The sequence below is a fragment of the Canis lupus genome, chromosome 16 (genome assembly GCF_048164855.1).
Source record: "Canis lupus baileyi chromosome 16, mCanLup2.hap1, whole genome shotgun sequence".
Classification (NCBI taxonomy): Eukaryota; Metazoa; Chordata; class Mammalia; order Carnivora; family Canidae; genus Canis; species Canis lupus.
In genome coordinates this window covers 25,884,364-25,912,363 of record NC_132853.1, presented here as the reverse complement: position 1 = coordinate 25,912,363, position 28,000 = coordinate 25,884,364, and the positions used below count along the sequence as shown (strand labels likewise).

Below are 28,000 nucleotides of genomic sequence, written 5' to 3'. Positions count from 1 at the left end.
CAAGTTGCTTGATATGTATTTGTTGAAGCCGTATAAGAGCAAGAATTGTTACCCTTCGTGTCCCCTGCCTTTTTCAACAAGGGAAAGAGACCTCTGGCTCCCCCAGTGGTGAGACCCAGGCCCACTAGTTCTGGTGTGTGAACAGGTGGAGATGCTCACGCAAATCCCTCCTCCCGGGAAAGACAGAGGCATGCTGCGGAGGTAAACCAGGTGATTTAGAATGAACAGTCTCAAGCTCCAAGTTCTGCTTCCCTGGGCTTGTCCGTCACTTTCTTCCCTCATGGAACCTGCACTGGGCTCGCAAGACCTTAGTTTTCCTGCCTGTAAATGGGAGAGAAGGGAAATCCTCCCTCAGCCCTGGCCCAGGACTTAATGGAGGCAGAGGAAGGAGTGCCTTTGTGTGATGGGGGAGCGGACTTCTGAGCCTCTGAAGTGAAGCCTTGGGGCCCAGGCCAGAGTCAGACCCCCAGATGCTAGGAGAAGCTGCCAGTGGGCCTCTGGGGGAGGGGACACAGTGAGTTGAATGGGCCCTCACCCAGCATGGCCCTCAAGGCAGGGAGGTCCTGGAGGGGTGAGGTGGGAGAGTGGGGAAGGTTTGGAAAACAGGCATTGCCCAGAAAAATGTTTAGGAGGTCAGTATGTAGGGCCATGGGAGGGATCCTGAGGACAAGCTACACAGATGCCACGAGCCAGCCTGAGGTTCAGGCTCAGCCAGGAGCAGGCCCAGCCTCCATGTAAGGAAAGGTGAGGTGGGGGTGGCGAAGGGCAAACCACCACCGCGCAGAGCATGGCAGGGGGTACCAGGGACCACTGCGGTGGGTGCGGGGTGTTACAGAGAGCACAGAGGAATCAAATATAGTCTATTCCTGGGCCCTTGGGGAGGATAAAGGGTATAACCATTGTGATAAGATGCATTGGCTCCTTAAATGTTAGGACAACATGGTGGGGAGAGGTGGGTGCTCTCATTACTGGTTCACAGCTGAGGAAATGCTCTGTTCAGAGAGGGAGCCACTTGCCCACAGTGACCCAGCTGAGGGGTGGCAGAGCCAGGCAAGAGTCAAGTCCATCTGACCACACAGTCCAAGCTCTTCCCACACTACCCCCGGGTAAACCAAGCTGATGAAAGAATTGAAAACTGCCCCCAGCAGGGCATATAGGGAGCCACCTGGTCTTCCAGCCTTATCACAGGTTTTGGCTCTACTGATTTCCCCCTAGCTGGTGGCTGGGGAGGGGATGGGGCATGGTAGGGTGAGGAGGGCATGGGGATGGTGTCATGACCCCCAGAGAAAGGTCAAGGCCCTTGACCCAGCATTGTGGCCAGATAAGCTAGGAGTTTTGGTTTGGGGCTCCAAGGAGGCCCCATAAGGAACCAGTCCCTCTCCTCCCCAGGTCTTCCAGCTGCCTCCACTCTCCTGAACCTGTCTTCCTCTCAGGGCTGCTTTGCCTGAGCAAGTTCACATCTTGTCCTGAGCTGGGGATGGTGTCCCTTTCCCTATACAACCCCTGGGCCTTTGAAGTGTCCTCCCATCTTTTCAGGTCACCTCCCCATGAAATCTTCCTCATCTTCTGACAACGTTCTCATGTGCATTAAGCATCTCCTATGTGCCAGAAGCCCAAACCTGGCCCCAACTCTCTGGCCTGAAGAGTTGTTGTCAGCAGAGGGACATACCAGGACTGTGGGAGCCTAGGATTGAAGGGAGGAGCAGTCAGATAAGGCATGATGAAGTAAAGGACTTTTGGCCTGAGCCTTAGAAAACAATCAAACGTTCAGAGGACATGGGAGAAGGAGCAGAGGACATTCCAGGCAGAAGGAATGTGGGGTTGCCCTATCTTAGAGGATAAACAGCCCAAAGCCATTTATTCTCACCTCCCTGTGGATCTACCATGTTCTTTAAAAAAATTTTTTTTAAACATTTTTAAGTAATCTCATGTGGGGCTCGAACTTACGACACTGAGCTCAAGAGTCATTTGTTCCACCACTGAGCCAGCCAGGCGCCCCCCTGCCGTGTTCTATCCTATGCCTGCCTGTGGGCAACATGAAGGAGGGGGTCAGGCCATGCTTCCTTGGGACCTCACAGAGCCCTGAGAGCAAGGGCCTCCAGGGGAATGTTAGATGAGACAAATGAGGACCACCTTCTGGTCAGTTCCTCTCCCTGAGTCAGCTTGTTTTATGTGAGCATGAGTGAGACCATTTCCCACCCTCTCTGGATGGCAATTAGGGAGTCATATTTCGTTTTGCCTTTTACAGAATAAGTATACACAAGTCTTATTTTTAGAGATGAAGATACTTGAGGCTCAAGGGGATCAAAGCCACCGAGCTAGAGGCGAAGCTGGAATTATTATTATTTTTAATATATATTTTTTATTGGAGTTCGATTTGCCAACATATAGTATAACACCCAGTACTCATCCCATCAAGTACCCCCCTTAGTGCCCATCACCCAATCACCCCAACACCCTGCCCACCTCCCCTTCCACTACCCCTTGTTCATTTCCCAGAGTTAGGTGTCTCTCATGTTTTGTCAACCTCTCTAATTTTTCCCACTCATTTGCTTTCCTTTCCCCTATAATCCCTTTCACTATATTTTATATTCCCCGTATGAGTGAAACCATATGATGATTGTCCTTCTCTGACTGACTTACTTCACTCAGCGTAATACCCTCCGGTTCCATCCACGTAGAAGCAAATAGTATTTGTCATTTCTAATGGCTGAGTAATATTCCATTGTATACATAGACCACATCTTCTTTATCCATTCATCTTTCGATGGACACCGAGGCTCCTTCCACAGTTTGGCTATTGTGGATATTGCTGCTATAAACATTGGGGTGCAGGTGTCTCAGCTTTTCACTGCACCTGTATCTTTGGGGTAAATCCCCAACAGTGCAATTGCTGGGTCGTAGGGCAGCTCTATATTTAACTCTTTGAGGAACCTCCACACAGTTTTCCAGAGTGGCTGTATCGTTCACATTCCCACCAACAGTGCAGGAGGGTTCCCCTTTCTCCACATCCTCTCCAACATTTGTCGTTTCCTGTCTTGTTAATTTTCACCATTCTCCCTGGTGTGAGGTGGTATCTCATTGTGGTTTTGATTTGTATTTCCCTGATGGCAAGTGATGCGGAGCATTTTCTCATGTTCTTGTTGGCCATGTGTAGGTCTTCTTTGGTGAAATTTCTGTTCATGTCTTCTGCCCATTTCATGATTGGATTGTTTGTTTCTTGGGTGTTGAGTTTAGTAAGTTCTTTATAGATCTTGAATACTAGCCCTTTATCTGATAGGTCATTTGCAAATATCTTCTCCCATTCTTTTTTTTTTTTTAAGATTTTATTTATTTATTCATGAGAGACAGAGAGAGAGGCAAAGACACAGGCAGAGGGAGAAGCAGGCTCCATGCAGGGAGCCTGACATGGGACTCGATCCCGGGTCTGCAGGATCACACCCTGGGCGGAAGGTGGCGCTAAACCGCTGAGCCACCTGGGCTGCCCATCTTCTCCCATTCTGTAGGTTGTCTTTTAGTTTTGTTGACTGTTTCTTTTGCTGTGCAGAAGTTTTTTATCTTGATGAAGTCCCAATAGTTCATTTTTGCTTTTGTTTCCCTTGCCTTCATAGATGTATCTTGCAAGAAATTCCTGTGGCCAAGTTCAAAAAGGGTGTTGCCTGTGTTCTCCTCTAGGATTTTGATGGATTCTTGTCTCACATTTAGATATTTCATCCATTTTGAGTTTATCTTTGTGTCTGGTGTAAGAGAATGGTCTAGTTTCATTCTTCTGCACGTGGCTGTCCAATTTTCCCAGCACCATTTATTGAAGAGATTGTCCTTTTTCCAGTGGATAGTCTGTCCTGCTTTGTCAAATATTAGTTGACCTTAGAGTTGAGGGCCCATTTCTGGGTTCTCTATTCTGTTCCATTGAACTATGTGTCTGTTTTTGTGTGGTGCAACTGGAATTAGAACTCAGGTCTCTGGCTGCACAAAGTCTATGGTCCGTCTCTTCCTTCAGTGTTGTTGCCTGGCAGCAGGACCTAGCCAGAAATTGGAACGGAGGCACAGGAAGTGGGCTTGGGTCTAACAAGGCAAGATGGGAACCCTTGATCTGAAGCAGGCCTGAGGCAGGAGGGGCAGTGCCTCTGGGCAGCAGGAGCCAGAGTCCTAGACTCCAGGTCTGGACAACTCCAGGTCCCCATCTAGTGGTAAGAGGTAGCCATTGCTACATGGCCCAGGCAGCTCACAGGCTACACTGATCACCAGGAAACCAGGTCACCAGGAAACCACCCTCCAGCAAGAAGCACCTCTTCCGATGGGCACTTGACGGGATGAGGACTGGGTGTTATTCTGTATGTTGGCAAATTGAACACCAATAAAAAATAAATTTATTATTAAAAAAAGAAAAAAAAAAGAAAAAAATAATAAAAAATAAAAATAAAAAAAAAAGAAACACCTCTTCCCTGGGCCTGGGGTCCATTGGAGAGAGAGGAGGCCCCATTGAGGGGCATGTGCATTGGGGTTCATGCCCTTCAGGATTTCTCTGCAGCAGCACAGTCGCCTATGGGGGCTCTGCCCTCAGCCACAGACACCCCAACACACAGGCCCCCAAGTCTAGGCCAGATTTCCCAGGGTCAGGGACTGGCCAAACTGTCACCCCGGAAGGCAAGTTCTCATCCACCTGTGCTGGCTTCCAGGACAGGAGGGGTCACCTAGCTCTGGTGCACTGAACCCTGGAGGCTGCCCAGGCCAGAGGGGAATTGGCTCTGTCTCTAGATGACCCCCAGGACCCCATCCTCAGAAGCCCCTAGGCTCCTCCTCAGGAGGAGCGGGGAAGCAGAATTCACTGTTCCAGACAGTATCTCAGTCAAAACAACCCATGAGCTAGGTACTATTATCTCCACGTGGAAGAAGTGAAGGGGAGGGATAATTAGCCCTAGTCAATTGTTCACTGGATACTAACTGTAAATCATTGTGTGGGGGCACCTTACCCAGAAGGGAGAGGTCAAGGAGAAGCTTCCTGGAGAAGGGACCAGTGGGCCAAGTTTTAAAGGAAGACAGGAAAAGATTCCAGGCAGAGGGAGGAAGAGCATGTGAGTGTGAGAAGGACACAAGGCAAGATCATCAAGATTAATCTAGACCTGGGTAGGTGGACAGTGTGGGTAGAGCCCTGGGGTGGGGGTGGGGAGTAGGGGGGCAGGCTGGTGTTCGTAGGCAGATCTCACTGTCAGGTTAAGGATTCTGGACTCCAAGATCATGGGAAGCCTTTCTTTCTTTCTTTATACTTAAAATTTTGTTTATTTGAGAGAGTGTAAGTGAGCAAGAGAGAGCACAAGGAGGGGGAGGGGCAGAGGGAAAAGGAGAAGCAGATGCCCTGCAAAGCAAGGAGCCCAACGTGGGGCTTGATTCCAGGACTATGGGATCATGATCTGAGCTGAAAGCAGATGCTTAACTGATTGAGATACCCAGGCACCCCCAAGGGAACCCTTTAAATAGGGCAGTGCAGGACACCTGGGTGGCTCAGTGGTTAAGCACCTGCCTTTGGCCCAGGGTGTGATCCTGGAGTCTCATGATGGAGTCTCACATTGGGCTTCCTGCATGAAGTCTGCTTCTCTCTCTGCCTGTGTCTCTGCCTCTCTCCTTGTGTCTCTCATGAATCAATCAATCAAATCAAATCAATCAATCAATCAATAAGGCAGTGACCCTGTCTCATCCATGTTTCAGGAAGGTCCTGCCCGGCAGGGAACTATGGGCGGGCAGGCCTGCTCTAAGCCTCTCAAGGTGGAGAGGCTTGTCCTAAAGTTGGCGGTGGCAGGTTGTTACTCAAGGCAGGGGCTCAGCAGCAGCAAAGGCCCAGAAGCCAGGGGGCGTCAGAGCCTCTCAGAAACAATCACCCAGCGGTTTTTTTCAGAGAGAAGGGTTGAGGGCTGGGAGGGTTTGGGCACAGATGGCCTTTAGCCAGCTTGGGCTGCTATAAAAACAACAGACTGGGTACCTTATAAACCACACACATTTATTTCTCATAGTTTTGGAGGTTGGAAGTTGGAGATCAGAGCGCCAGCACGGGCAGGCAAGGGACCTCTTCTGGGTGGCAGATGTGTCATTGTATCCTCACATGGTGGAAGGGGAAGAGTCTTCTATAGCAGCACTAATGGCATTCATGAGGACTCTGTCTTTGTGACCCCTCCCAAAGGTTCTACCTCCTAATACTACAACCTTGGGTGTGAGTTTTCAATGTGAATTTTGGGGTGATACAAACACTCAGATGATAGCAGTCTGGAATAGTTCCCTACAAAGGCAAATCCTGAGGCAAGATGTACACCCTCCCCAGGCCTCAGTTCCTCAGGCCTTCAGGGGCTCTCTGTAGTCAATGCCAAGTGGAATCGGAGCAGGGGCTTCGGGGGGTCTGGATAAGCATATCCTGGAGGGACCAGGTGTGGGCCCTGCTTCCAAAGGATATATTTCATTCCTCTACTCACTTATTCATTCCTTCCTTCATTCATGCAGTAAATGCTTTATGTACCCCTGCCATGCGTTAAGTTACAGTTTTAGGTCTGGGGATCTAGCAATAAACCCAGCAGATACCAGCCCCATCTTGAGAGAACCAGTGACCTCATAGAGGAGACAGAGACCTTCAATAAATCTATCCCTTCCCCAAGGCATTGTTGCGGGGTAGGGTGGGAATGGGCTTGGCTCCAGCAAACTGGGCAGACAGGGGAGCCTCAGAGAGTCTGGAGAGGTTGGTTTCTCCACGGAAAGCCACCGAGTGCCTTTGTGTAAGCATATCTCTGTGTATTTGCAGGCATGTGTGTCCGTGTGAGTGTGCATGTCTGTTTGTATGTATATCTGTATGTGTTGTTAAATGAGTGTACCTTTGGGGGGGTGTCCATATATGTATCTGTGTGTCTGTGTATGTGTGTGGGGGGGTGTTAGCCTGCTATGCATGAGTCTCCATGGGTGTGTGCACGGTTGTCTACAGGACGAATCTGTGTGGGTGTTGCTGTGTGAAAGGGAGTGTGCCTTCTGGGTGACTCCTAAGGGGTTTCTCAGAACTCACTAGATCAGTAATAAAACTAGAACTGGTGAACACAACCAGGACAGCTGTGGGAGGCCAAGGCTGGAAGCGTGGATGGCCCCTCTAAGAAGAGAATAAGACCCAAAGTTGGGGCAGGGTGAAGAAACAGCCAGCGGACCAGGGTTGAATAAGCACCAGTCCCATAAGAAGCCTGTCACATGAGGCTGGGCCAAAAGCTCAAAAGCATTCAAGAACCCCCAGGGCAGTAGAGCAGGAAATCTGAGGCCCCCAGGAAAGAGCACAGGCATGGGGGCAGCCAGACCTTGGTGTGCCTCCTTACCTGCTTCTTAGCAGCAGCATGACCTCGCACATGTCATAGCCTTGGTTTTCTCCTCTGTAAAATGGGAATAATCATACCCATTGCCCAGTGCCTAGAACTAATAAGAAAGTGCATGCCCAGTGTTAAGCATACAGACGGTGTTCCACAGCTCCTTCCCTCAGCTCCTCCCCATAGGGCCTGAGGATATCCTATTCTCTTTGGAATGGAAATCAATAAGGAAAGCAAACCTGAGCCTTGCCGGAGCTAAGTACTGGATAAGTACTCGCCTTGTGACCTCTCAGGTAACCCATGGAAACTCCTGCTATTGTTTTACACAGAAGCCTCTGCCCCAACCAGGGGTCCCTGGCAGGGCCTACTGGGCTGATAGGAAGGCCACTATCAGGTGGCAGGAAGGGCACTCATCCCCTGGTCTCCTGCATTTAGGCTCCGAGTTAGGCTGTGGCTCTCATGGACACGCCTCTTGCTGGGCTAAAGGGCAGTTGCCCAGCCTCCCCGTCCTTTCCCAGTGGAGGCTGACGTTACCCGTTAAAATTTATCAGCTAACCTTTCCAAGGATCGGCCCACGGACAGGACAGGGAAAGACTTCTTCCGTTGTTTACCGGCTAGCCTGACGCATTTCCTTTTATTTCTCTGAACCTCACTGTCTCCATCCCTGAAATGCGGATCAGTGAGAGCCCATAGGTGCATGTGCTTTGAATAAAGCCTTCCCCACAGGTAAGGAATTAGTCCATAGGGGATCCCAGCTGTATGGGGCATCCCTCAACATGGGCATTTGAAGGCCCTCCCTTGGCATCCCCCTTGTCTCTTTAGGAAGAAGTCACACTAATCAGACTGGTGCTAGGTGGTTAAGTCACCAGTCTGTGCCTCTCCTACAGTTCCCTCCAAGGTGGGGAATAGGGGAGGAAATAACCACATCCCACAAGGGGTGGAGGTGGAGGCAGCTGGAGCCAGCTGGTTCCCTAAGGCTTTCGGGATCTGGAATGCACTTTCCTAATTGTGAATTCCTCCCAGCCACCAGCCCTGCCCCCACACCAAGAATGTCAGCAACAGCATCCCTCAGGGTAGGTTCCTCACACATTAAATAGAAGTACAGCCCCTGCCTCTTGTAGGAAGAGCTTGAGAGGGGCGAAGCCTGGGAATTGGACCAAGGTCAACCCGTCACTCACAGATCAATTTGATTTTGGCCCAGACCACTTATTCTCAGGAAGAGGATTCTGGGGCCCAGAGAAGAAAGCCACATTGCCCAAGTTCACACAGCTAGAGCCAGTGCTTAACCTAGGACCTAATCTCCCGTGCCAGCAGATGAATATGAAGATAACTACTGCAGTATCAAAGGTTCCATCCTATCCTGTATTATATGTTGAAGAGGAAAGAGCTAGAAGCCTAGTGCAAGGAAGATACCTGGCTGGGGTCACAACAAGCTCACGGTGACTGTGTCTTGGTGGAAATCACCCTAGCTGCTGTGGACTGGGCTGCTTTCTAGCTATGTGCCTTTAGTTAATCATAAAGGAGATAATCTCCCAGAGGGCCAGAGCTCATCCAGGGACGTTGAAGGTCAGCTGGAATCAGGCTTCCAAAGCCTTCCCCCCAGGATCAAACTAGCAATCTGGCCTCACACCTTTCCCCCCTCTCATTCAAACTTGACCCAGACCCTTGGTGGCTTTTAACCCAAGGGAGAGAGTCTCAGACTGACCGCTGTGCTTTCCGCATTCCCCACCGTCTCCCACTGGAATAAAGCCGCCCCAAAGTTTCCCCAGGGGCTTCTGGCATCCAGGGGTTACAGCAGGTCACCGGAGCAGCTCCGGGGGGGCTCCCCCAGGGGCCCCATCCCGTGCCCTTCCCCCAGCCGAAGGCGACCTTGCAGACCACAGTGGAAAAGGTGGGGAGCTGGAGGACGGAGCTTACTTAGGCCGACTTCTGGGCGGGAGGAGCACTGGATCCCGCAGGGCGGCCGCAACCTCCTAACCTCCTATCCCCCACCCCACCCCTGCACCCTGCTGCACCCTGCAGCGGGCGGGGCAGGCGGAAGCAGTTTGTGCGGCACGCGGAGGGACCTCAAGGAGGTCCCAGCGCAGCCGGGCACCTAGAAGGTGGCCGGGCGGTTTTGCAGCCAGGGTCTCGCAGGTCGGGAAGTTGGCACCGCAGGGACAGTCCCACCGGGAAGCAGAGAAGCCACTCGGTTCCATGCGTCTGCAGCCCCACCCCAGCCCCATGAGGGCTCCGCGGAGCCTCTTGGGCCCTCCGGTGCTTGTGTCGGTCTCTAGGCCTGGATCTACGTCGGGCTGTGGCTCTGTCTCGGAGCCCATCTCCGTGGAGCTCTCTGTCCACCTCGGGCTCTGGCGTGCGGCCGGCTGTCGGGCCGCGGTCCGGCCCCTGGCCTGGGGCGCCATCTCGTGGGCACTTGGGGAGTTGTCGCGGCTCGCGGACCGGACCAGCGACAGGTTTGCTTTGGGCGGGGAGCTGCGGCAGGTACCCAGAGGAGGGGCGGGGGTGCTTCGGGGTGGGAGTGGGTGTGCGGTGGGCGAGCAAATCTGAGCCTCCGGGAGTCCAAAGGAGCTCCAAGAGCAAATCGGAATCCCAGAATCCGACACTAGCGTCAACGTATCCACTGAGGGGTGACCCGGCTGCCGTCCCGAGGGCGCTCCCCCGGGGAGTGCCCAGAGAGGACCCAGAGCTCGGCTTCCCTTCCCATTGCCCTCTTCTTCGCCGGGCGCGCCAGGGTCTCCCCTCTGCTGGCCCGTCCCTGGAACACGGGGCCTCCCGGCCGGCCCCTGCCTGCTGGGCGGGTGCCCCAGACTTTGAGATCGAGGATGGCGAAGGAGAGGAAAGAGTGGGATTGGATTTCAGGTACCTCCCAACGCTGGGAAGAGGGCAGGCTCAGCGGTTAAACTTGGTTTCCACGAGACTCTGTCCCTCGAACCACCCAGTATTCGGGAAAAGGGGTGAGGGGATGTGAGCCGAGGCGTTCACCTGTGTGTGTCCCGGGGGCAGGAAACTGCGCGTTCCCCTCCAGCTCCTAGGGGTGCCCTGCGGGGCGTTCACGGTGCGCCAGGGAAGCCGACCCCGGTTCCGCGCCCCTGGGCGGCGGGCAGGGCAGGCCGTTCGTGCTGTTTCCCCCGTGAGCGCGGGGTGGGGGGTCGCCGGGGGGTGGGGGTGGCTGGAGGGGCTTGGGGGACCAGGGAAGGGAGTTCTAGGTCTCCAGACCCGTGCTGCCTCGCCGCTAGGGGTCTCACAGAGGCCCCACACCCACATCCTCCGTCCCCGAGTTCCCGGGAGTCACACTCCCCCCCCCCCCCCCGCACCGACCAGCACGGTTCCCTCTCTGACCCCATAGTCCCAACGCACGCGGCCCCGCAGCGACCCCTCCACCCGCACCAGCCCACGCCCGCGCCGCACACAGCTCCGCGGCTGCGCTGGCCGTTCCGCCGTCTAGGACCCCTGCTGCCAGGCCCAGAAGGGTTAAGAAGGCCTCGGGGCACCGGAGCGGCGGGGCGCGAGGGGCCCGGGCTAATTGGCGCCCCCGGGAACAATGAGGGATGTGAGGCAGCGGAGGCGGGCGGCTTAATTGGGCCACGCAGCGGCCTGGCCTTTGTCTGGGACAAGGCCCTGCTGCCGGCGGTGCGGTTCCCGCAGCCGAACTCAGGTTCGCAGCTGGGACCTCAGGGGCGCGCCGCGAGGGCGACTCCGGGAGGGGACTTGCCGGCGGGGGGCGAGGGGCTGGGGAGACATCCCCCCGAGCTGCACTCGGGACCTGGGGCCTCCCGAGGCCCTGCAGTGTCACTCCACCCCATCTGGGAGGCTGCAGCAACCACCTGGCGCGAATGCGGCGGCAAGCAGGCCGCCCCGCCTAGCGTTTGCAGAGACCCTCCCCGCGGGCCCCCGCCTCCGGCGCGCGGCCCCTACCGCGGCGTGCGGTCGGTGCTGCCCCCTGGCGTCAGTGGCCCGCTCTGCAGTCTGCTGGGCACCCGCCGCTGCTTCCCCACTTTCCTTCCTAGACGTGCGGCGAGACGCCGGAAGAAGCGAACGCGCCCCTGCTCTTCGAATGTTAGAGGAGTTTTGAGCCCAAAGCGACCTCGAATAAGCACACTGTCCACGAGGGATTCTACTTGAGCTAAGGAAGGGGCCTCTCGGGCCCGCCCCGTTCCGGGACTGACCCTTCACTGTGCTGCCTGAGGAAGGTCAGAGACAGCCAAGCAGTAGCCCCCCCGCTAGGGCCCGGGACAGCCTTCTCGGCCCTTTCACTCTCTCACTGGCCAAGGCCCTCGCCGCTTCAGCGTGGCCGGGGTCCGGCTCCCCCCCTGGGAGAGGCGGGCTTGACTCTCATTCCAGGGTGTTTGGAAGCCTGGATACTGTCCATTGCACCTCCACCTTCGCCCTTCCTTCATCTCACCGTTCCTGATGTTCCTGGTGAGTTGGAGACCCATCCTCCCAACCCAACCCCCTCCCCTGCAGTGCTCTAGGTGGGTAGGCTGTGTGCCCGGCCGGGGTGCACGGACTGGGAAGGAGGTGGGGGCTCAGTGCCGCAGAGATGGATAGACCCGAGGGTGGGTTACAGGGACCGTCCCTCTCCCACTCCTTCCCGCTGCCAAAATTAGGGCTGGAGGGGTCCTGGGTGGCTCAGAGTTTGAGCGTCTGCCTTTGGCTCAAGGCGCGATCGGTCCCGGGGCGGCGGGGGGGGGGGGGAGGGGGGGCGGGATCCAGTCCGGCATCCGGCTCCCTGCTAGGAGCCTGCTTCTCCCTCTGCCTGTGTCTCTGTGTCTCTCATGAATAAATAAATAAATCTTTAAAAAAAATTGGGGCTGGAGACACCTGTTGGCTGGGTAAAGCAGAGATGAGCTCAAAGGCTAGGGGTAGGAGGCAGCTGTCCCGGCAGGAGTGGGCCTCGGGGAAGGACATGTCTAATGGATACCGACCCAGCGGGATTCCCAGAGATACCGCGGCCGAGCCCTTTATTATGCCAGGGGAAACTGAGGCAGGAATGGAAGTAGTCTATTGACCCACACTCTCTCCACCCCCAAGAGAGATCTAGGTGAGTTACACGGGAGAACTCTCAGGTTACATTCTGCTACTCTAGGCAACAGCCCTGACAAGGTGAAATGTTTCTTTTCTCTTCTTTTCCTTTCTAAGGAATCTCTACACCCACCATGGGGCCCTAACTCCGGAGCCGAGGTCAAGAGTCGCACGCTCTAGCTCTACGGACTGAGCCAGCCAGGCGGCCCGAGAATGGTCTCTTTTTGAGGTTCAGGAGGCAGATGGAAAAGGATTCTAGGGCCCGCGGTATTGGGTGCACCGGGGCCAAACTCCTCGGAAGGGAGAGGGAGTAGGGTGCACCCGTCTTACCAGCCCCACCTACCCAGAGGCACAAAAAGGGGAGGCATTTTCCACTCTGGAGCCCGGGAAAGGGAGCCCCGAGTCCAGGTGCGGAGTGGCTGGGGCGACGGCCGGAGGCGAGTGGCCAGCAGAGGGAGCCCGGCCCCTGGCCTGGGAGGCTGCCGGCGCGCGGGGAGCGCGGGGGGCTCGAGCGGCTCCGCGCCTCCCGGCCCAGCCCGCGGCCCAGCCCGCGGCCCTCGCCGGCGCCGCCCGGCCTCGCAGCTCCGCCCGCTGTCCCAGGCTGCTGCCGCCCCCGGGGTGCAGCTGCCGCAGGGCCGGGGGCGCCCAAGGTTTTGTCCCCGCCTCCAGCCCCTCCTTACGCGCTGGCTGCGCCCCTGCCCCACGCGGCCCACAGAGCGCACAGCGCCGTTCACTTCGCATTGCAGCGTTTTATTGTTTTCTCACGTTTTTGTCTTTTCGTCTCGCTTGGTAGCGAAAAGTGAAAACCTGAGGTGGGGCCCGCGGGCCGGGCGAGCAAAGCCCGGGGCGGGAGGGGCCGAGGGGCTGGCGGGGTGGAAGTTCCTCCGGGGGGGGTCGGGGCTTCTCCCGTAGCCAAGGACCCCCCCAACCCCAGCCCTGTACAATATAGATGCTCATGTAAAATGAAAAGAAATTTTAAATGCTATGAATTAATCTCTAGATATTATGTACACAGCAATGTACACCTTTGAATAAATTAATACCAATTTGCATATTCTGGGAACCTTAAAGCTTATTTACACAAATTACCATTTATTTCATAAATATCTTTTTTTTCCCTGGGGACTCAAGGCAGAAGTGCCACTCCCTCCGCTGACCCAGGGGTGGGAGGGGCGCCTGTCTTTTGGGGGAAAGAAGTGGGAGGATTAAAAGAACAGGTCCCTCCCAGCTCAAGTCTACACTGACTTCAGTCTTCACTGAGCCCAGTATCCCTCACTGCAGATTCTCAAGCGGTCCAGGCCCAAGGCTAGGGGGCTCTGGGGTTCTCTCCGAGGCTCCCATCCCTGACTCCTGCACCTTCTGGCTCCCGAAGAGACCGCTAGGCAGGGCGATGAGGCCTCCCCACAGCGCTGGAGGACCCACAGGGGCCCCTGGCCAGTGCCACCTCGACACTGGGGCAGATCTGGCCCATGACCAGTGGCTCCTAAGCAACTGTGTTCCGGGCAGCCGGATTCCTCGTGAGGCCCAGGGAAATGTCCTAGGCCCCGGCTGGCTGGTTGGGGCACTATTCCAGCTGCTGCAGCCCGCTTTCGCTCCTTTATTTAAATAAATACCCATTCTGTGCTGTACACTTCCCAAGCAGCAGGGGCAGGCAGCCCGGGAGGTCTGCGCAGCGGCAGCGGAGCAGCTGGGCAGCCCCCTCACTTGGGCGACTCCCTGCCGGGGGAGAGGGCTCGCTGGTTCTCCAGCCCACTCACCAGTCTCTGGATGCTCTGCAGTTCACTGGCCGCCTCTTTGGCTGAGCCGCTGGGTGACAGGGCACCTCGGGAAGGGGCCCCAACCTTGCGGAGAGCCAGCTCCGGCAGCGGGCTGGGCTCCCGGCTGTTGCTGCCCGCAGCCTTGGAGCCCTCGGCCGCCAGCCCAGTGGTGAGGAGGCTAGTGCTAGGCGGGATAGTGACTGGGATCTGGTAGGGGCTGAAACGCAGGCGGGGTCGGGCACTGCCCAGAAAGTGGCTCCGGGACAGGGAGCCTGCGGCGGCTGCAGCTGCCGCGGCAGCACTCGTGGCTGGCAAAGCAGAGGCCGCGGCCGCAGCGGCTGCCATGTACGTGTAGGGGTAGGGGAAGAGGCCTCCGAAAGTGGGCATTGGGATTCCCTGAAAGAAACAGAACAAGACAAGGGTTAGGCATCCTGCCTGAGGTGTTCCGAGGGTAAGCCAGGTGCTAGGGGTGGTGCTACCTCCAGGAATCCTTGCCCTACTGTTCTAGGAATATAAGACCTGGTTCAGTGGTTGAGCGTCTACCTTCGGCTCAGGTGGTAATCCCGGGGTCCTGGGATCAGAGTCCCTGCGAGGAGCCTGCTTCTCCCTCTATGTCTCTGCCTCTCTATCTCTCATGAATAAATAAAAATCTTCAAAAAAAAAAAAAAAAAAGGACCAGAGCTCACAGAACTGTAACCCCAAGCAGCACAGGTAGGCAGGAGCCAAAATACTATGGCCAAACTCAGAAGGGAGCTTGCTTCAGGTTATGATGCAAAGGTCTGGCACCATCAAGCTCTGCACCAGGGATTACAGTAAGAGTGAGGCAAAGACACGCCAGGTGGCTGTTCTAGCATGGGCAAAAGCCTAGAGGGAGGAAACGGGGCAGGCATAGAGCCAGGTGGCAAGCAGGCAGCTTCGCCTGTGTTGGGAGGTTCTGTGCACTTACAACAGTGTCCTCCCCAGCCTTTCTTTCTGTAGGAACCCCCAAAGGACTGAGGAAGAACAGACAGGGGAGGAGAGGAGCTCTCTAAATTCTCATTCTACCTGCCTGCCTGCTCCAGGATCTCCTGCCTAGGCCAAGAGAAGGGCATAGATGCCAGTCTGTTTATAAACTGGCCTGGATATTCTACAGAGAACTCCTGGCAGCACCTCAGTGGCCTCTGAGGAAGGAATGCAAAGTCTGCCTGTGGAGAGCACAGTAGCCAGGAAACCCCCGACAAACACTGTCTGAGTCCCTGAGGCCCGACTTTTGGATTATCTGACCTTTGAGATAATGGCTCACTCCCCAGGGTATGAAGGTATGGGGAGGAGTGCAGGGAGCTGACTGTGCTGGGCTTCCAGGGGGCCTCAGGCCTGGCTCAGGCAGGGAAAAGGAAAGAAGTAGCTTAGTCAGGAATGAGAAAATATCCTTCCTGAGAAGGTCAAGCCCTCTTGGGCATTCAGTCCTGGCATCTCAGGTGGGGAGGAAGGAGGGAGGCTTCAGACCTCCCAAAAGTTGGCTCTACCTGATGGCCAGCGGTGGGATGCCCACAGGAACTTAACCACTAGCAGAATACCAAGTGATGCCTCCTGAGTGCTGGGTACTCTCAACCTGGACTTGCACCTGTTGACCAGGTTGGTTGTATCTAGAAGCCCTGACTTCCTCACGACCTCTATGATGCCCATGCTGGGGAGGAGGCATTCATATACACACAGAATCAAGAATACAGATTAAACCTCCAGTTCCTGAACTCCATTTTCCAGCGGCTTCCTTGCCATCTCAGAGCCACAGATATGTGACGTGAGTGGTTCGCTCACTCCACATATCCCTGACACTGAGCTCTGTTAAAAACCCATTTCAGAACCCCTCCCCCACTTTAAAAATATTTGCTTCTGAACCAAAGGAGCCTTCTCAGACCTGAACTCCTATTTTCCTTCCCTTAAGATAAGATCTCAAGGGTTCAATTTGCCAGAAACCTCAGAGGGAAGAAAATGAATGTAGAGATTCCAAATCTTTCCACAGGGAATATTCCACCCAAGCAACCAAAGAGGCCGCTCTCCCCACTGGATCTCTGTATTTTGCGCCTGGCCAGTTTCATAAAGTCTCCCCTGGGAGCTGAGAATTTCAGCCTGGGCCTGGGGAACTGAGCCCCTCTTCCCTGAGATGTGTGGCTGGAGGAGTTGGGAGACCCAAAGTGGGGGAAGGAACAGCTCTGTCCTTTGTCAGGTCAGAAGACTTTCCTGCAGGGCCTGAAAGGGGCCAGAGGCATCTGAGAGGTGGGACATTATGGCGATCAATTGTCCAGAAAATGCTGCAAATTTTCCTACTCCCTTTTTCCATTCAGGGACTGACAGTGAGCCAAGAGTTTTTGTTTCCAAGAGAAGTGTCCTGAGGCCAGGAAAGTGGACTTCACAAAAGCCAGAGGCAGTCTGTGCTGGAGGCAAAGGAAGGGAACAGGCCCAAAGAGGGACAGGGACTTGTCCAGAGTCGTACACTAGTCAGAAACAGTGCCCTGGCCAGACCCTAGACCTACAGACTTAGTCTCCCTGCATCTAAGTGTCCTGGAGAGTGTCCGTCAGGTCTCCCCAGGACTGAGTCATTGCCCACTGTAAACTCAGAACACCCATGGCACCCTAAGGCCCTATGCCCACCTTGCTTTCTCCCTCCAGATCACAGGCCTTACCTGAGATGCCAGCATGTGCTGGGAGAGGTGGAAAGGGAAGGGCGCAGGGGTGCTTGCTGCGCTGGCCGCGGGACCCAGCCCGCCTGCGTCCAGCCCGGTGGCGGTCCCCGGCCCGCCTCCTCCACCACCGCCGCCGCCGCCCGCCACCGAGGCCAGCAGGTGACCCATGCCCATGGCGGAGAAAGCTCCGGGGCCCATGGCAAACTGTCCCGGGTGCAAGAAGAGCGGCTGGCCGGCCCCCAGCGGCCCGAAGAACTGCTGCCCGTGCAGATGGCCAGAGAAAGCCAGGCCCGGCAGGTGTCCCGCGCCCAGGGGGGACGCACTGTCCGTCTGCACCACCAGCGGCGCCAGGCCGGGCTCCTTGCCCTCGCCCGCCTCCTTGCGCCCGTCGTCCTTCCGCCTCGCCTCGGCGCGCTCCTTCTCCAGGCTCCGCAGGCCAAATGGGCCGTCCCCGCCGCTCTCGGCCGGCTCCTTGCCCCTCTCGGGGCTGCGCCGCTCCCGGGCGCGCTCAGGTTCGGTCAGGCGAGGGGGGCTGCCGCCGTCCAGGCCCGGGCTGCGGCCTAGCGCCGGCCCCGCGCGCTCCTCGCTCAGCCTCTCAGGCTCCGGGTCGCTGTCTGCGGCGCACTTCTCGTCGGCTGCAGGAGGACAGGACGCGCGAGGTCACCGGGGCGCGGGCAGAGACAGGCGCGCGGCCTCCCCCGGGGCCAGGGGAGACTGGGCGGGCCCGCCTGGGGCAGCCGCGTCCGAGGAGTTTCTAGGTCCTCGTCGGGCAAGCGGCAAGCGGCAGTCACCTAATCTACGGCCCCGTATTTACAGCAGGAGAAACGGAGCCCTGCGAAGGAGACAGACTCCCTGCCAGAGTCGCACAGCGCCGGGGACCCAGCCAGAGTCCAGCCACATCTTCTAGCTACCGGGGACCGGCCTCCCAGAGAAGGCCTGGGTCGGACGCCCCATCCCCAGACACATCGCTGACGCGTTCTGAGCCAAGAGCCAGCCCGGCGCCGGAGGAGACCCTCCCCGCCCCCCTTCCTCCACCCGACCCCCACCTCGGGTCCGATGCAGGCGCAGGGGACTAGGCGCTGACCCCGGCGACGCTGGTGGTTCCCGCGCGGGGGCAGGGTCGCAAGACGAGGCGTCCGACTCCGCGCCGTCGCGCTCCGGCTTGCAATGCTCCTCGTACAGGCGCAGAGACGGCAGCGTGAGCTGCTTCCTGGGGATGAGCAGAGGCAACGGGTCAGAGGCGAGCGCACCCCCCCCCCACCCCGCGTCCTGCTCGCCGGGGCACCCTCGGTAGAGCCGCCGGCTCAGCCCTCACCTCTTCTCTCGCCGGCCATTCCCGGTGTCCCGGAAGCCCTTGGCAAAGGGGTTGTTGTCGATCTTCAGCTGCGTGATCTGCGGGGACCGAGGGGGCGGCGCCAGGTCAGGAAGCGGCTCCTCCAGCCCGGCCTGGGGCACCCCGAGGTCAGAGGCTGCCTGCCCAGCAGAGAGCCCCGCGGACGTCCGCTTGGTCCCCGGCCGCCTGGGATTGGACGCTCCGAGCCGAGCCGGAAGACTAGGTGAGGCCGGCGGGCGGGCCTCGCGGGAAGCCACAGGGTCTCTCCCTCCTCCAAAAACTTTATTCGAGGCACTTTCTCTTATCTTGCACACACAAGCCCAAAGCTGTGCGCAGAGTCGAAATCTGCCCAAGCATGCACCCGGGCCCCCTTGGTCACTCAAGTTTAACAACCCCGGCATCTGAGCAAGTGCGCACAGACACAGGGAACGCGCAAGTCCACACCACAGAGAGATATCAGATCACGGCCCGGGCACACGCAAGTGCGCACAGACAAAACAAGTGCCCACAGAACCAAGTGAATTCACACACCTCCACACGCATCCAAGGCGCCCAAAATGTTGCCCGCATACCCGCAAGCACACCGTTTCACAAAGACAGAAAGAATGATCGGTAGGACACTTGGACACTCTCCAGAGAGTGGTACACGCGGGCACAGGTCCAGAGGGAGTGGTTGTCTGCCCCTCCACAGAAAAAGTGTAGAAAGGCAACAAGCAGAAAAAGCCCTTTAATTTAAAAGAAAAGTCTCTAAACACCTCCCAAGGAGTTCAGAGCCTGGACTAACAAACAGGGTGGGGGTGGGGTGCTTTGGGAAGCTGTGTCACCTGTCCTGCCCTCTGGCTCCCCTGGGAGAGTGAAAACCGGGCCCTAGGTTCCTATTGCTGGTTTCCTAGCGTCAGGAGAGCCAGGGCAGATCGCCTCGGGCTCCCTCTCTTCATTTAAATTCCCATCCGGGAGCCAAAAAATAAACGAATAAAATGTAAAAATGTCAGCTCAGCCGGGAGTCTCTGCTAATTGCTAAGTAAACATCTCCACCCCAACGAGTGCCCCGCTGTTTGGGCGCCCTGGGGAGCCTGTGTGTACGTGTCGCAGACTTGGGAGGGAGCCTGGGGGATTTCAGTGGGTGCTGCACTCACAGATGCCAGACTTGGTGCCGGGGAGTGAGCTGTGAGGGTGCAGGGTGGGTCAGGGGCTTCGGACAGGGGTGAGTGAAGGGTAGGAGCCTGCAGGTGTAAAGCGATGACGATGCAGGGGCCGGGCCCACTGCCCACCCAGCGCACCTTGTCGTTCTGGTAGGCAGTGACCGCGATGAAATCGGTCTCGGGGAACACATAGGTGCGGAAGGTGCTGTACGGGAGCTTCAGGATGTCGTTGGCTCTCACGATGTGGAAGCGCGGTTGGTACTTGTGCATGGAGTTCAGGATCGTCTGTGGGGAGGGCTTGGGTCAGCCAGCAGCCCCCAGCCTTTGGCCCGAGCATGAGTACTCTCTGGGGACCCCACCTCTTTCCAAGTCTGTCTCTTTCTTCGAGGGGCTCCTCCACCCCCTCCTTCGCAATTTTCTCCTGTCTTCTCTACTCTTTTTCTTGCCTATATTTCTTTTTCTTCTTTTTCACCCTCAGTTTTCTTTATCACAGTTTCTCTTTTTCTCTCCACTTAAAAAAATTACCCCAGTTGAAACAGAAATAAAAACAAAATAAAAACCCCATAAAACGCCACACTTAACCGCTCTTCCTGGCTCATTGCTAAGTTCCTAGTAACTCCATGAGAAGATTTGGACCTTCCCGGACTCAGTGACTGCCTTACCTCTGAATGGGCAGCCCCTTTCGCCCCATTAACTCCCCTCTCCCATTTACCGGGGGCCTGGCTCAGGTAGAGACGGAGGGACCCCCACCCCCAAACTCCCTCCTCCTGGTGGGACATCTGCCTGTAGGAGGGAAGGGAGTCTTAGGATGGGGAGGAGGCTGGTTTAACTTTTGAATCTCCTAGTTTGGGGGGGAAATGGGGACACGGGTCAAGGGGAAGGGCGAGGAAAAGCTGAGGTTGGGGGCAGGACTTCCAAGCCAAGCAGTTAAAGATCAGAGGCTGCCCGGAGGAGTCCTGGTCGCACCTGCCTCCCACTGGGCTCTAAGAAGAGCTTTGGAAGGCCTGACCCCAGCCGAGATTATGAGAAGCCTGGAGCTTGCCGCCCTACAATTCCTTCATTCCCCAGGCCAGCAGCAGAGCAAAGCCCTCTGGGCCTAGGCTCAGCCAGCATAGGCCACAGGGCAGTGACCTGAGCAGGGGCGCTCGGAGGGTTCGGCCAGCGCTCCCCTCTGGGGAGTCCCGCTGCCAGCTCTCCCGACCTCGCCTCCCTGCAGTGGGGGATGCGCAGTATCTGACCCATTTCCCTGTGCCTGCCCAGCACTCACGAAGCCATGCTTGTCGGAGATGTTGTTGGTCAGTTTCAGCTTGTGGAAAGCCACAGGCTTGGCCATCCACTGCTCTCCCGTGGCCGGGCTGTCCGGGTGGATGTACATGCGTTTGGGCATTTCTGGGTCGGCCTTGCCCGCCACCATCCAGCGCGAGTTATGGAACTTATACCGGCAATCGTCAGCGGCCACAATGTCCATCAGCAGGATGTACTTGGCCTTTTTGTCCAGGCCGCTGACTCGCACCTTGAAGGGAGGAAACATTCGCCTGCGAGAAAGGGAACGGAGGAGACTCCATGGAACCAGTTTTATGTCTGAGGGCCCCAGAGCGCAGGCACACACCGCTGCCATGAGCTTCCCCATCTGTGTATCCCTGTTGTCGCTACTCTGCCTCCATATTACTGCCTGGGAGACCCCCACCTGTGGTTGTTTTTCCTGGGAGATCCCATTTCCTCTTGTCAAACCCTCTCTTATTATATGGTTTCCCATTGGCCTTATCTTCTGGTCTGGTGACTGTCTTTCTCCCTCATCTGAGATGAAAGCCAATGTCCAGAAAAGAAATCCAGGCCCCTTAGAAATACACCTGCTTCTTTTGAATCTCCCCAAGAATTCATTCAGGGGATGTGCCCACTGGGACAGAAGCTCTTAAAATTAAAACCAGAACATGTTCGTTTGGGGAACTGGGTTACAACCGACAAAAAACCGAAAGTTTCGGGGGAAGAGGGTGAACCCGAGGCCTGGATTCTCAGTGGCTGAGTCAAGCGTTGGAGGGGGCTGGGGACTGTGATTTTCTTCTGGCTTTAAGGCCTGGAGCGGTGTGTGAGTGGAGAGCTCCTCACTGCTTGGGCTTGGGCCGGGCCGAGGCTCCCAGCCCGGGTCAGGCTGTAGCTGGGCCCGCTCAGGGCTTCCTGCCGGAAGCCGACCCGCCGGCTGGAATCAGCTGGGCAGCCTGGGCCTAGCATGGTGCGAGGCTCCTTCTGGGCTCCAGGGTCTGAGCCCAGTCCGGGAGATGCTGCATCTCCCCGGAGCTCCGAGCCAGACCCGGAGGCAGGAAGGCCGGGCGGCAAGGCTGAGGAGCCGCGGTGGAGATCTCGGAGACCGCCCGGGCCGAGCTGCGGGGCCTCCTCGGCTGTGGGGCTCAGAACGGTTGGGACCATTCTTGGGCAGAGCGTTTTCCTTTTATTTCATTCGGGAGATTTTGATGTTTTAGTTTTAAAAAAATTCGCTCGGCGCCAGATGAGAAAAGTCAACTTGGTTGTCTGTGGGAGCGAAGCGTGGCGCCGGGGCCGGGCCGGGAGCCGCGGGCGGCTGGCTCGGCGCGGGTCGGTGCTGTCGGGCCCCCAGCCCGCCCGCCGCCCGCCGCCCGCCGCCCGCCGCCCGCCCGCGTGCCCGCCGGCCCGCCAGCCGCCCTACCTCCCGGACTTGGTGATGACCATCTCGGTGCCCAGCTTGTGGAACTGGTCCCACAGCTCCTTGGCCTCCAGCGTCACCTTGGGGTCGTCCTCCACCTCGTCCTCGGGCTCCAGGCTCTTAAGCGAGCGCAGATGCGCGGCGGGCGGGTGCGGGCCGAGTGCCGAGACGTGCAGCCCCGCCTCGGCCGCCGCCGCCGCCGCCGCCGCCGCGGCCGCCGCCCCCGCCAGGCCCGGGTCGGGCAGCGGCTTGGCCAGCGCGCCGGGCGGCAGCGCGAGCGCCGGGAAGAAGGAGGGCTGCGCCGCCGCCAGGAAGGCGGACATGGGGAAGTCGGCCGGCCGTGGCGCGTGGAACGGGTGGTAAGCCATGGCGCTGGCCGCCAGCGCCGGCTCTCTCATCGGGACATCCGGCCCAGGCGCCCGGGGGCCGGGGCCGGGGGCGCGCGGCTCGGACCCCCGGCCCGGGCGGCGGCGCGCGCGGAGGAAGGGCGACCCGGGCGGCGAGCGCAGCGGCAGCGGCGGCTCCTCCCGGCTCCCCGTCCGGCGCACGCCAAGGGGCGCGGGGCTCTGGGCGCGGGGGTGGCGGGGGCTCTGCGCGGGGCTGGGCTGGGCTGGCCCGCTCCGGCGCCGGGGACCACGCGCGACTGGTTAGATCTTGTCGTGATCTCTGGAAAACTGTGACTATCTCACATGTCCTGCCCTGCTCGGATCCCCTGCGCTAACGAGCCAGGCCCCCCTTGATTGCTGATTTTACGCTTTTTGGACCAATTGTGGGTCTCCGGGGGCGGGGTTTTGACAGCTCCAGCCAAGCTCCGGCCGGGAGGGGGGGCCGGGGAGAAGGTGTCGGAAGCCTCAGCAGTAAGAAAACATGTCAACAGAATAAAATATTAACCAATGACGGGCCAGCGGGCCCCGAGACCCCTCCCCCTGCCCCGGCCCCCACCCCGCCGCCCGCAGCCGCGGCCGCCTGCGCCGGGACGGGAGAGCGCGGCGGGCCGACCCGACCCGCCGAAAGGGCCTGAGGCGGGGGGCGCCCGGGTCCAGGGCCCTGGGGAAGGACCCCCAGCCGCACGCCGGCTCCAAGTGCAAAGCATTGACACGGCCCTGAGCGGAGAGGGGGCGCCCTCCTTCTCCCTCTCGCCCGGCGGCCGGGCCGCTCTGGCCCGCGCCCCAGCTTGGCCTCCGACCCCGCTCTCGGCCGCGGCGCCGCCCGGGGCCCCTGCACTCCGGAGGGGGCTGGAGAGAGAGGCCGGTGGGCGGGCAAGTCGGGAGGCGCGGGCGGCCGAGGTCCTGGAGCGGAACCCAGGTGGCGGGAGCCGGTGAGTGGAGCGGTGGTAGAAGCCCGGTGGGGCCGGCACGGGCGGGAGTGGGACGCGGCCTTGCGCTCGGGACACGCGGGGACCCCCCTAGCCCGCGCCTGCCCCTCACAGGAAGACTCAGGAGAAACGTGGGAGTTCCCGGCCAGCCCCGAACCCAGCGCGGTGTCTGCCTGCGTCCCGGACCAGCTCCGAGCCCCCCGACGGCCGAGAGAGCGGGTCCTCGGGGCTAGGAAGGTGAGCGCATCTTCCACCGAGCTCCAGGCGGCACGGCGCGGGCTGATCCCGGTTCCCAGATTCTTGACCCGCGACTCAACGAATTTTCGCCGCATCCGGTACCGGAGACACAAGTCTCCCTCCTCAACAGCGGCATCGTCCCTCCGCTCGCCGCCGCATTCTTAGAGTTTGTTTCGGTGTCTCCCGAGCGTCTGTCTCCCAAGTTCAGTAGTTCGGAGTATGGAGCGTGGGGGTCGGAGTGTCTGCGCGCACCTGTGGTTGAAGCCAATCCCCACCCCCACAGTCTTCCTTCGTTCTTTGGCAGCCTCACTATTTCCCCCGTTCCGTGGTGTGTGCGCGCGCGTGTGCGTGTGTGCGTGTGCGTGTGTGTGGTGTGGTGCTCACTGTGTGCGGCGCGAGCGCCCAGAGTGAAGTGGCCACACACCTGCCTTGAATCGGGCTCGGGCGCTGACCCTCAGACTGATTCCCGGTGGTCGCGTTCGGAAGGACCAGAAGGGCCCCCTAGTACACACATGGGTGACACTCCTGCCCGCACGACCTATAGAAGTGCGGCTGAGTTCGGCCGGCGCGGGCCCTGTGCTCCCGTGGTAGGCGCGTGCAGCCCACATCCGACAGTGACCCACGCAGCACTGCCCGTACACTGTGCACGCCCAGTCACAGGGCACCTTGTCGCTGCACACTTGGACCTGGCATGTAAAGCCGGAGAGGTCGGAGCAGTGCGGATTAGGGACCGGCTGGAGCGGTTTGGCCTCCGCGACCTTTTTTCTACTTTTTTTCCAAGCCAGTCTCTGAGCTCCCTTACCCGGCTCGCAAACGAGCGCCGCCCCCACAGGGTTTTTCCTTACGACCCTGCTCGTTGTCGGGTCGCTCCTCTCTCAGTGCCTCCTCTCTGTCCAGAACGAATCTTCAACTCCGCGCTGCGCAGTCTATGCGGATGGGGCAGGATCCGTTGCAGCTTTGCACAGGCAAAGTCCTGCCGGCTCCATTTAGGCGGGTTATGGCCCCTCAGGGAGGGACGTGTGTGGGCAGGTTGGCGCAGTTGGTGAGGTGACCAGATAATAGGGCAGCCTTCCTTAGACAGGAATCGGGGACCGGGCCCGGGAATCCGTGAATACGTTTGCAGAGTCGTGCGCGTACACTTTCGTACTCCCAGGAATGTGCGTACACCCTAACTGCGTGCAGTTTGGACATTTTCCTGGGAAAAGTCCGTAGCTGGCCCTGGGGTCCAAGGCGCGGAGAGTTCGGAACAAGTTCGGTGGTTGTTTGCCGGAGAAACCCAGCGACGGTGCACGGCTGCATTTGGGGGACCACGATCCCACCTGGCCACGGCCCTCCCACAAGCCACCCACTTGCCCTCCCGCAGCCGCAGGCTCCTTCCAGCCAGGGCCCTGTCGTCAGCCCAGCGTTTCCGTCCCACAGCCAACCCGAGGTCCTGCTACAGGCGCTCTCAAGATTCTGAACCTGCGCCCCCCCCCCCCCGCCCCCAGCCAAACCCTCCTGCGAGGAAGATCCTTGGCTCCTCGAAAACCCACGCAGGGGAGCCTCAGGAGGCCTGAGAGCGGCGCCTTGAGGCTCCTGGCTCCTGCTCGGCCCCTCCCCCATCTGGGTCTACCCTACTTCCCTTTCCCGGGAACAGGCGCCTCTAGGGGGGGTCCCCGGGGCTGAGAGTTCGTGTCTCTTTAAGAGGCCCCGGGGGGCGCCTCGCAAGCCGCCCGGGGCTGGAGGGGGGAGGGCACGGGCGGGGGCGGCTGGCGCCAGGCGGCCGAGGCTCCACAACAAAGCTCCGGCCCCTGTCACTTCGCATCGGCCGGGCCCCGCAGACGGGCGGGGGACGCGCGCTCAGCTGCCCCTCCCTCTCCCAGGCAGTCCGCGGCCCGGGCGTCGGGCGGGCGCGGGCCTCCCGGCCTCCCGGCCTCCCGCGGGTGCCGGTGCGCCCTCGCTGCCTCCGCGCTCCCGCAGCAAGGAGGTCGGGCGGGGGCGGCCTGGGCCGGGGGTGCCTGGGTCCCGAGCCGGCTGCGCTGCCCGGAACACCCGCGGCGTCAAGGGCCGCCGTTGGGACTGTCCCCGGGGTGGGCCTCGCCGGTGTCTGCTCTGTGTGCCTGGGAGTGGGTGGCTTAGGGGTGTGGAGGCGGCGTGCGCCGGGTATCGGGGCGCTGTCGCGCTTGTGCCCGGGCTGAGCTCGGTGACGCGTGTGGCCTGTGCGTGTGACGGCCCTGGAGGTGCCACCGGGCGCCCGGCCGCAGCTCGCAGCTCGGCGCGCAGTGCGCGTGGCGGTGGCGGTGGCGGTGGCGGTGGCGGTGGCGGTGGCGGTGGGCGGGGAAGACCCGGACCTGCCTCGCGTCCCCGCTTCCCGGCCGGACCCGCGCCTCCCGGAGTCTTGGCGCCAGCCAGCCCCGTTTAGCGGCCGGCCCGGCTCCCCCCGGGCCCGGCTCTGGCTGGGGTGGGGGCCGCGGCCTCGCTGACCCCGGCCCGCAGCGGCCCGGCCTGTCCCGTCCACTTAGACAAATTGCGGCTGACAGGCGCGCAGTCGCCCCGAGTCGCCGCCCGCCCGACGCCTCCCTCCCGACCCAATTACCCCGCGCGGGGTCGGGCCCAGTGGCCGGGACGGGGTAGGGGGCGTGGGGAGAGCGGGGCCTCGACCTCTTCCCGGCCGCGCCGTGGCCCGGCCCCGCGCCAGGAACGGCGAAGGGGCCCCTCCCCGGCGAGGTCCCGGGAAGTGCCTGGGCAGACGCGGCCTGTGTGGCCCAGGCCCCGGTGGCCTTCCGGGCGAAGGCGAGGCCACTCCTGGCCGCTCCGGCTCGGGACAGACCTGGCCTTTGAAGGGGGTCGCTTTACACCCGAGGGCGAGGGCGAGGGCGAGGGCGAGGGCGAGGGCGAGGGCCGTCCGGCCGGCAACCGAGGGTGCGTCCCCTCCCGCCTTGGGACCAGAGTTCTGGGGACCCTGTGACCCTGGGAGCTCGACTGTTAGCGGCTCTGGAGTCTGGGTCCGCTTGGGAGCAGGGGTCGGCAAAAGTGAGGTGTACGTCTGTGAACGAGTCTGCGAGTGCGTAGACGTGCACGGTAGTGAAATGGTGGGTGTGGGTGCTCGGGATCACGGCGGCGCCAACAGGCCAGGCTGCTGTGGGGCCCGAGAAGGGGGGCAAATCGCTTAAAGGACCCCAAAGACCAGCCCACCTGGGGGAGGGGCGGGGCCGGCCTGCGCGCTCACCAGGATCTGGATTCCCGCTCGAAAAGGCTTTCGCAGGGAGGGGAGGTGGGGGGCCTGGGGGCCCGGGGAATTCCTGGAGCACCGTCGCCCACCCCCCCATCCCCATAGTCCGGGTGCCAGCGGGGTCGTACCTGCCCTCTCTCTCCCGAGGTAGAGCTACCTGGCTGGTCCGGTCAGCCCCCTGGCCTCACACCAACCCTTTGCCTTTTTAACCGGTAACTTCCTCTTTGCTTGCTTCAGCCTGGTGGCTCTTCTTGGCTGGGCGTGCACCTTTCCCCCTATTTTACAGGTGAGGACCCTGATGCCCAGAGGTGCGGTTATTTACCCAAGGCCACACAGCTACCAGGGGCAGAGCTGGGATGGGACCTTGGTGGCATCCCCTCCTTAGAAGCTGCTGATGTCACTGCTGTCCTGATGGCTACCCCTACTTCCCCAGCAGGGTGACAGTGAGACTTCAGGGCCCCACCCTTAGGCTGGGCTCTTGCTTTGCATACAAGACAGACAAGATGCTCTCTTTCTTCTGCCCTTAGAGTTTCTGGCTCTAGGTCTGCAGGAGGGGACTGCCTTTCCAAGTCACACAGGGACAGGGAGCAGCCTCAGAGTCAGTCAGGGGCCGGGCCTGGAAGCTCTTAGGGATCAGGGATGGAGATGAGTGGGATCAGAGTCTTGGATTGCGTGGTGGTGCAGGACAGGGGTGTCAACAGAGAGTCCGGCCCTCTAAGGGGCCGGGCTGGGGCGTATGAGGCAGCAAGGAGCAGACAGAGGTCAGATAGCTGTGTGCAGACTTTGTAACCTGGGGCAAGGCCCAGGCCTTCTCTGGGGCTCGGGCTTTTCATCTGCAAAATCAAGACCAAGCAGTACTCTTTTAAGTACTTTCTAGTTTAGAAATTCTCTGATCTGTGAAAATCAGAAAAATCAGCACTTGAGAAACCATTTCCAACCCCAGCCTGGCAGCTGCCTGCTCTGGCCTCTGCTGGCTTCCAGAGCGGATACTCCTGTTGACAGAGTGCTTGTGTGCCTGGATTTGCCTTGGGACCACTGGGCCTTTTCTCGAATCAATCCCAGCCAGTGCCCTCGCTCCTTGAGCTGCCACCCCAGCTCCCATCAGTCTCCTCACAGACCATGAAGATATTTTTTTCCTCCATCAAACTGAGAGAAAGTCCGTGGTAATTTGCCCGTTGAGCGGGTAGCACTGGAGAATCAGGGAGATCACATGGCTTCCTCAAGGTCACTCGGTCAGGCCACAATTAGATGCGTGTTCTGATGGCCTCCTAGGTGATGCCATCATGGAGGTCGTCTGGGCTTCTGGGGTGGGGGGGGT

The 28,000-nt window shown here is 59.3% G+C and overlaps 1 protein-coding gene and 2 long non-coding RNA genes across 5 annotated transcripts in view; 1 reads left to right on the top strand and 2 right to left on the bottom strand.

Moving 5' to 3' along the window:
* LOC140606368 (uncharacterized) overlaps window positions 1–14,776 on the top strand; it is a 35,480-nt gene extending 20,704 nt beyond the window's left edge. The window contains exons 1-3 of one of the 2 annotated variants that reach the window (XR_012008700.1): window positions 9,827–10,184; window positions 11,333–11,744; window positions 12,465–14,776. This is a non-coding gene — a long non-coding RNA (uncharacterized lncRNA). Of the gene's footprint in view, window positions 1–9,826; window positions 10,185–11,332; window positions 11,745–12,464 lie in introns of those variants that run through there. The other variant, XR_012008699.1, reaches the window with a different exon arrangement.
* LOC140606369 (uncharacterized) lies at window positions 10–10,553 on the bottom strand. Of its 2 annotated transcripts, none has more exons than XR_012008701.1 (4): window positions 10,308–10,552; window positions 7,882–7,989; window positions 7,338–7,434; window positions 10–321 (listed from the first exon to the last, which is right to left on the bottom strand). It is a non-coding gene; the product is annotated as an uncharacterized lncRNA (long non-coding RNA). The 2 variants fall into 2 exon arrangements; XR_012008702.1 differs by lacking the exon at window positions 10–321 and adding an exon at window positions 2,395–4,332 and having other exon boundaries at window positions 10,308–10,553.
* On the bottom strand, window positions 13,082–22,364 carry TBX2 (T-box transcription factor 2). Its single transcript, XM_072779650.1, has 7 exons — window positions 21,923–22,364; window positions 20,510–20,777; window positions 19,381–19,527; window positions 18,083–18,159; window positions 17,814–17,977; window positions 16,768–17,402; window positions 13,082–14,500 (listed from the first exon to the last, which is right to left on the bottom strand). Exons 1-7 carry the CDS (start codon window positions 22,315–22,317, stop codon window positions 14,048–14,050), a joined length of 2,139 nt encoding a protein of 712 aa, XP_072635751.1. The 5' UTR covers window positions 22,318–22,364; the 3' UTR covers window positions 13,082–14,047.
* Between the last annotated feature and the right edge of the window lie 5,636 nt (window positions 22,365–28,000).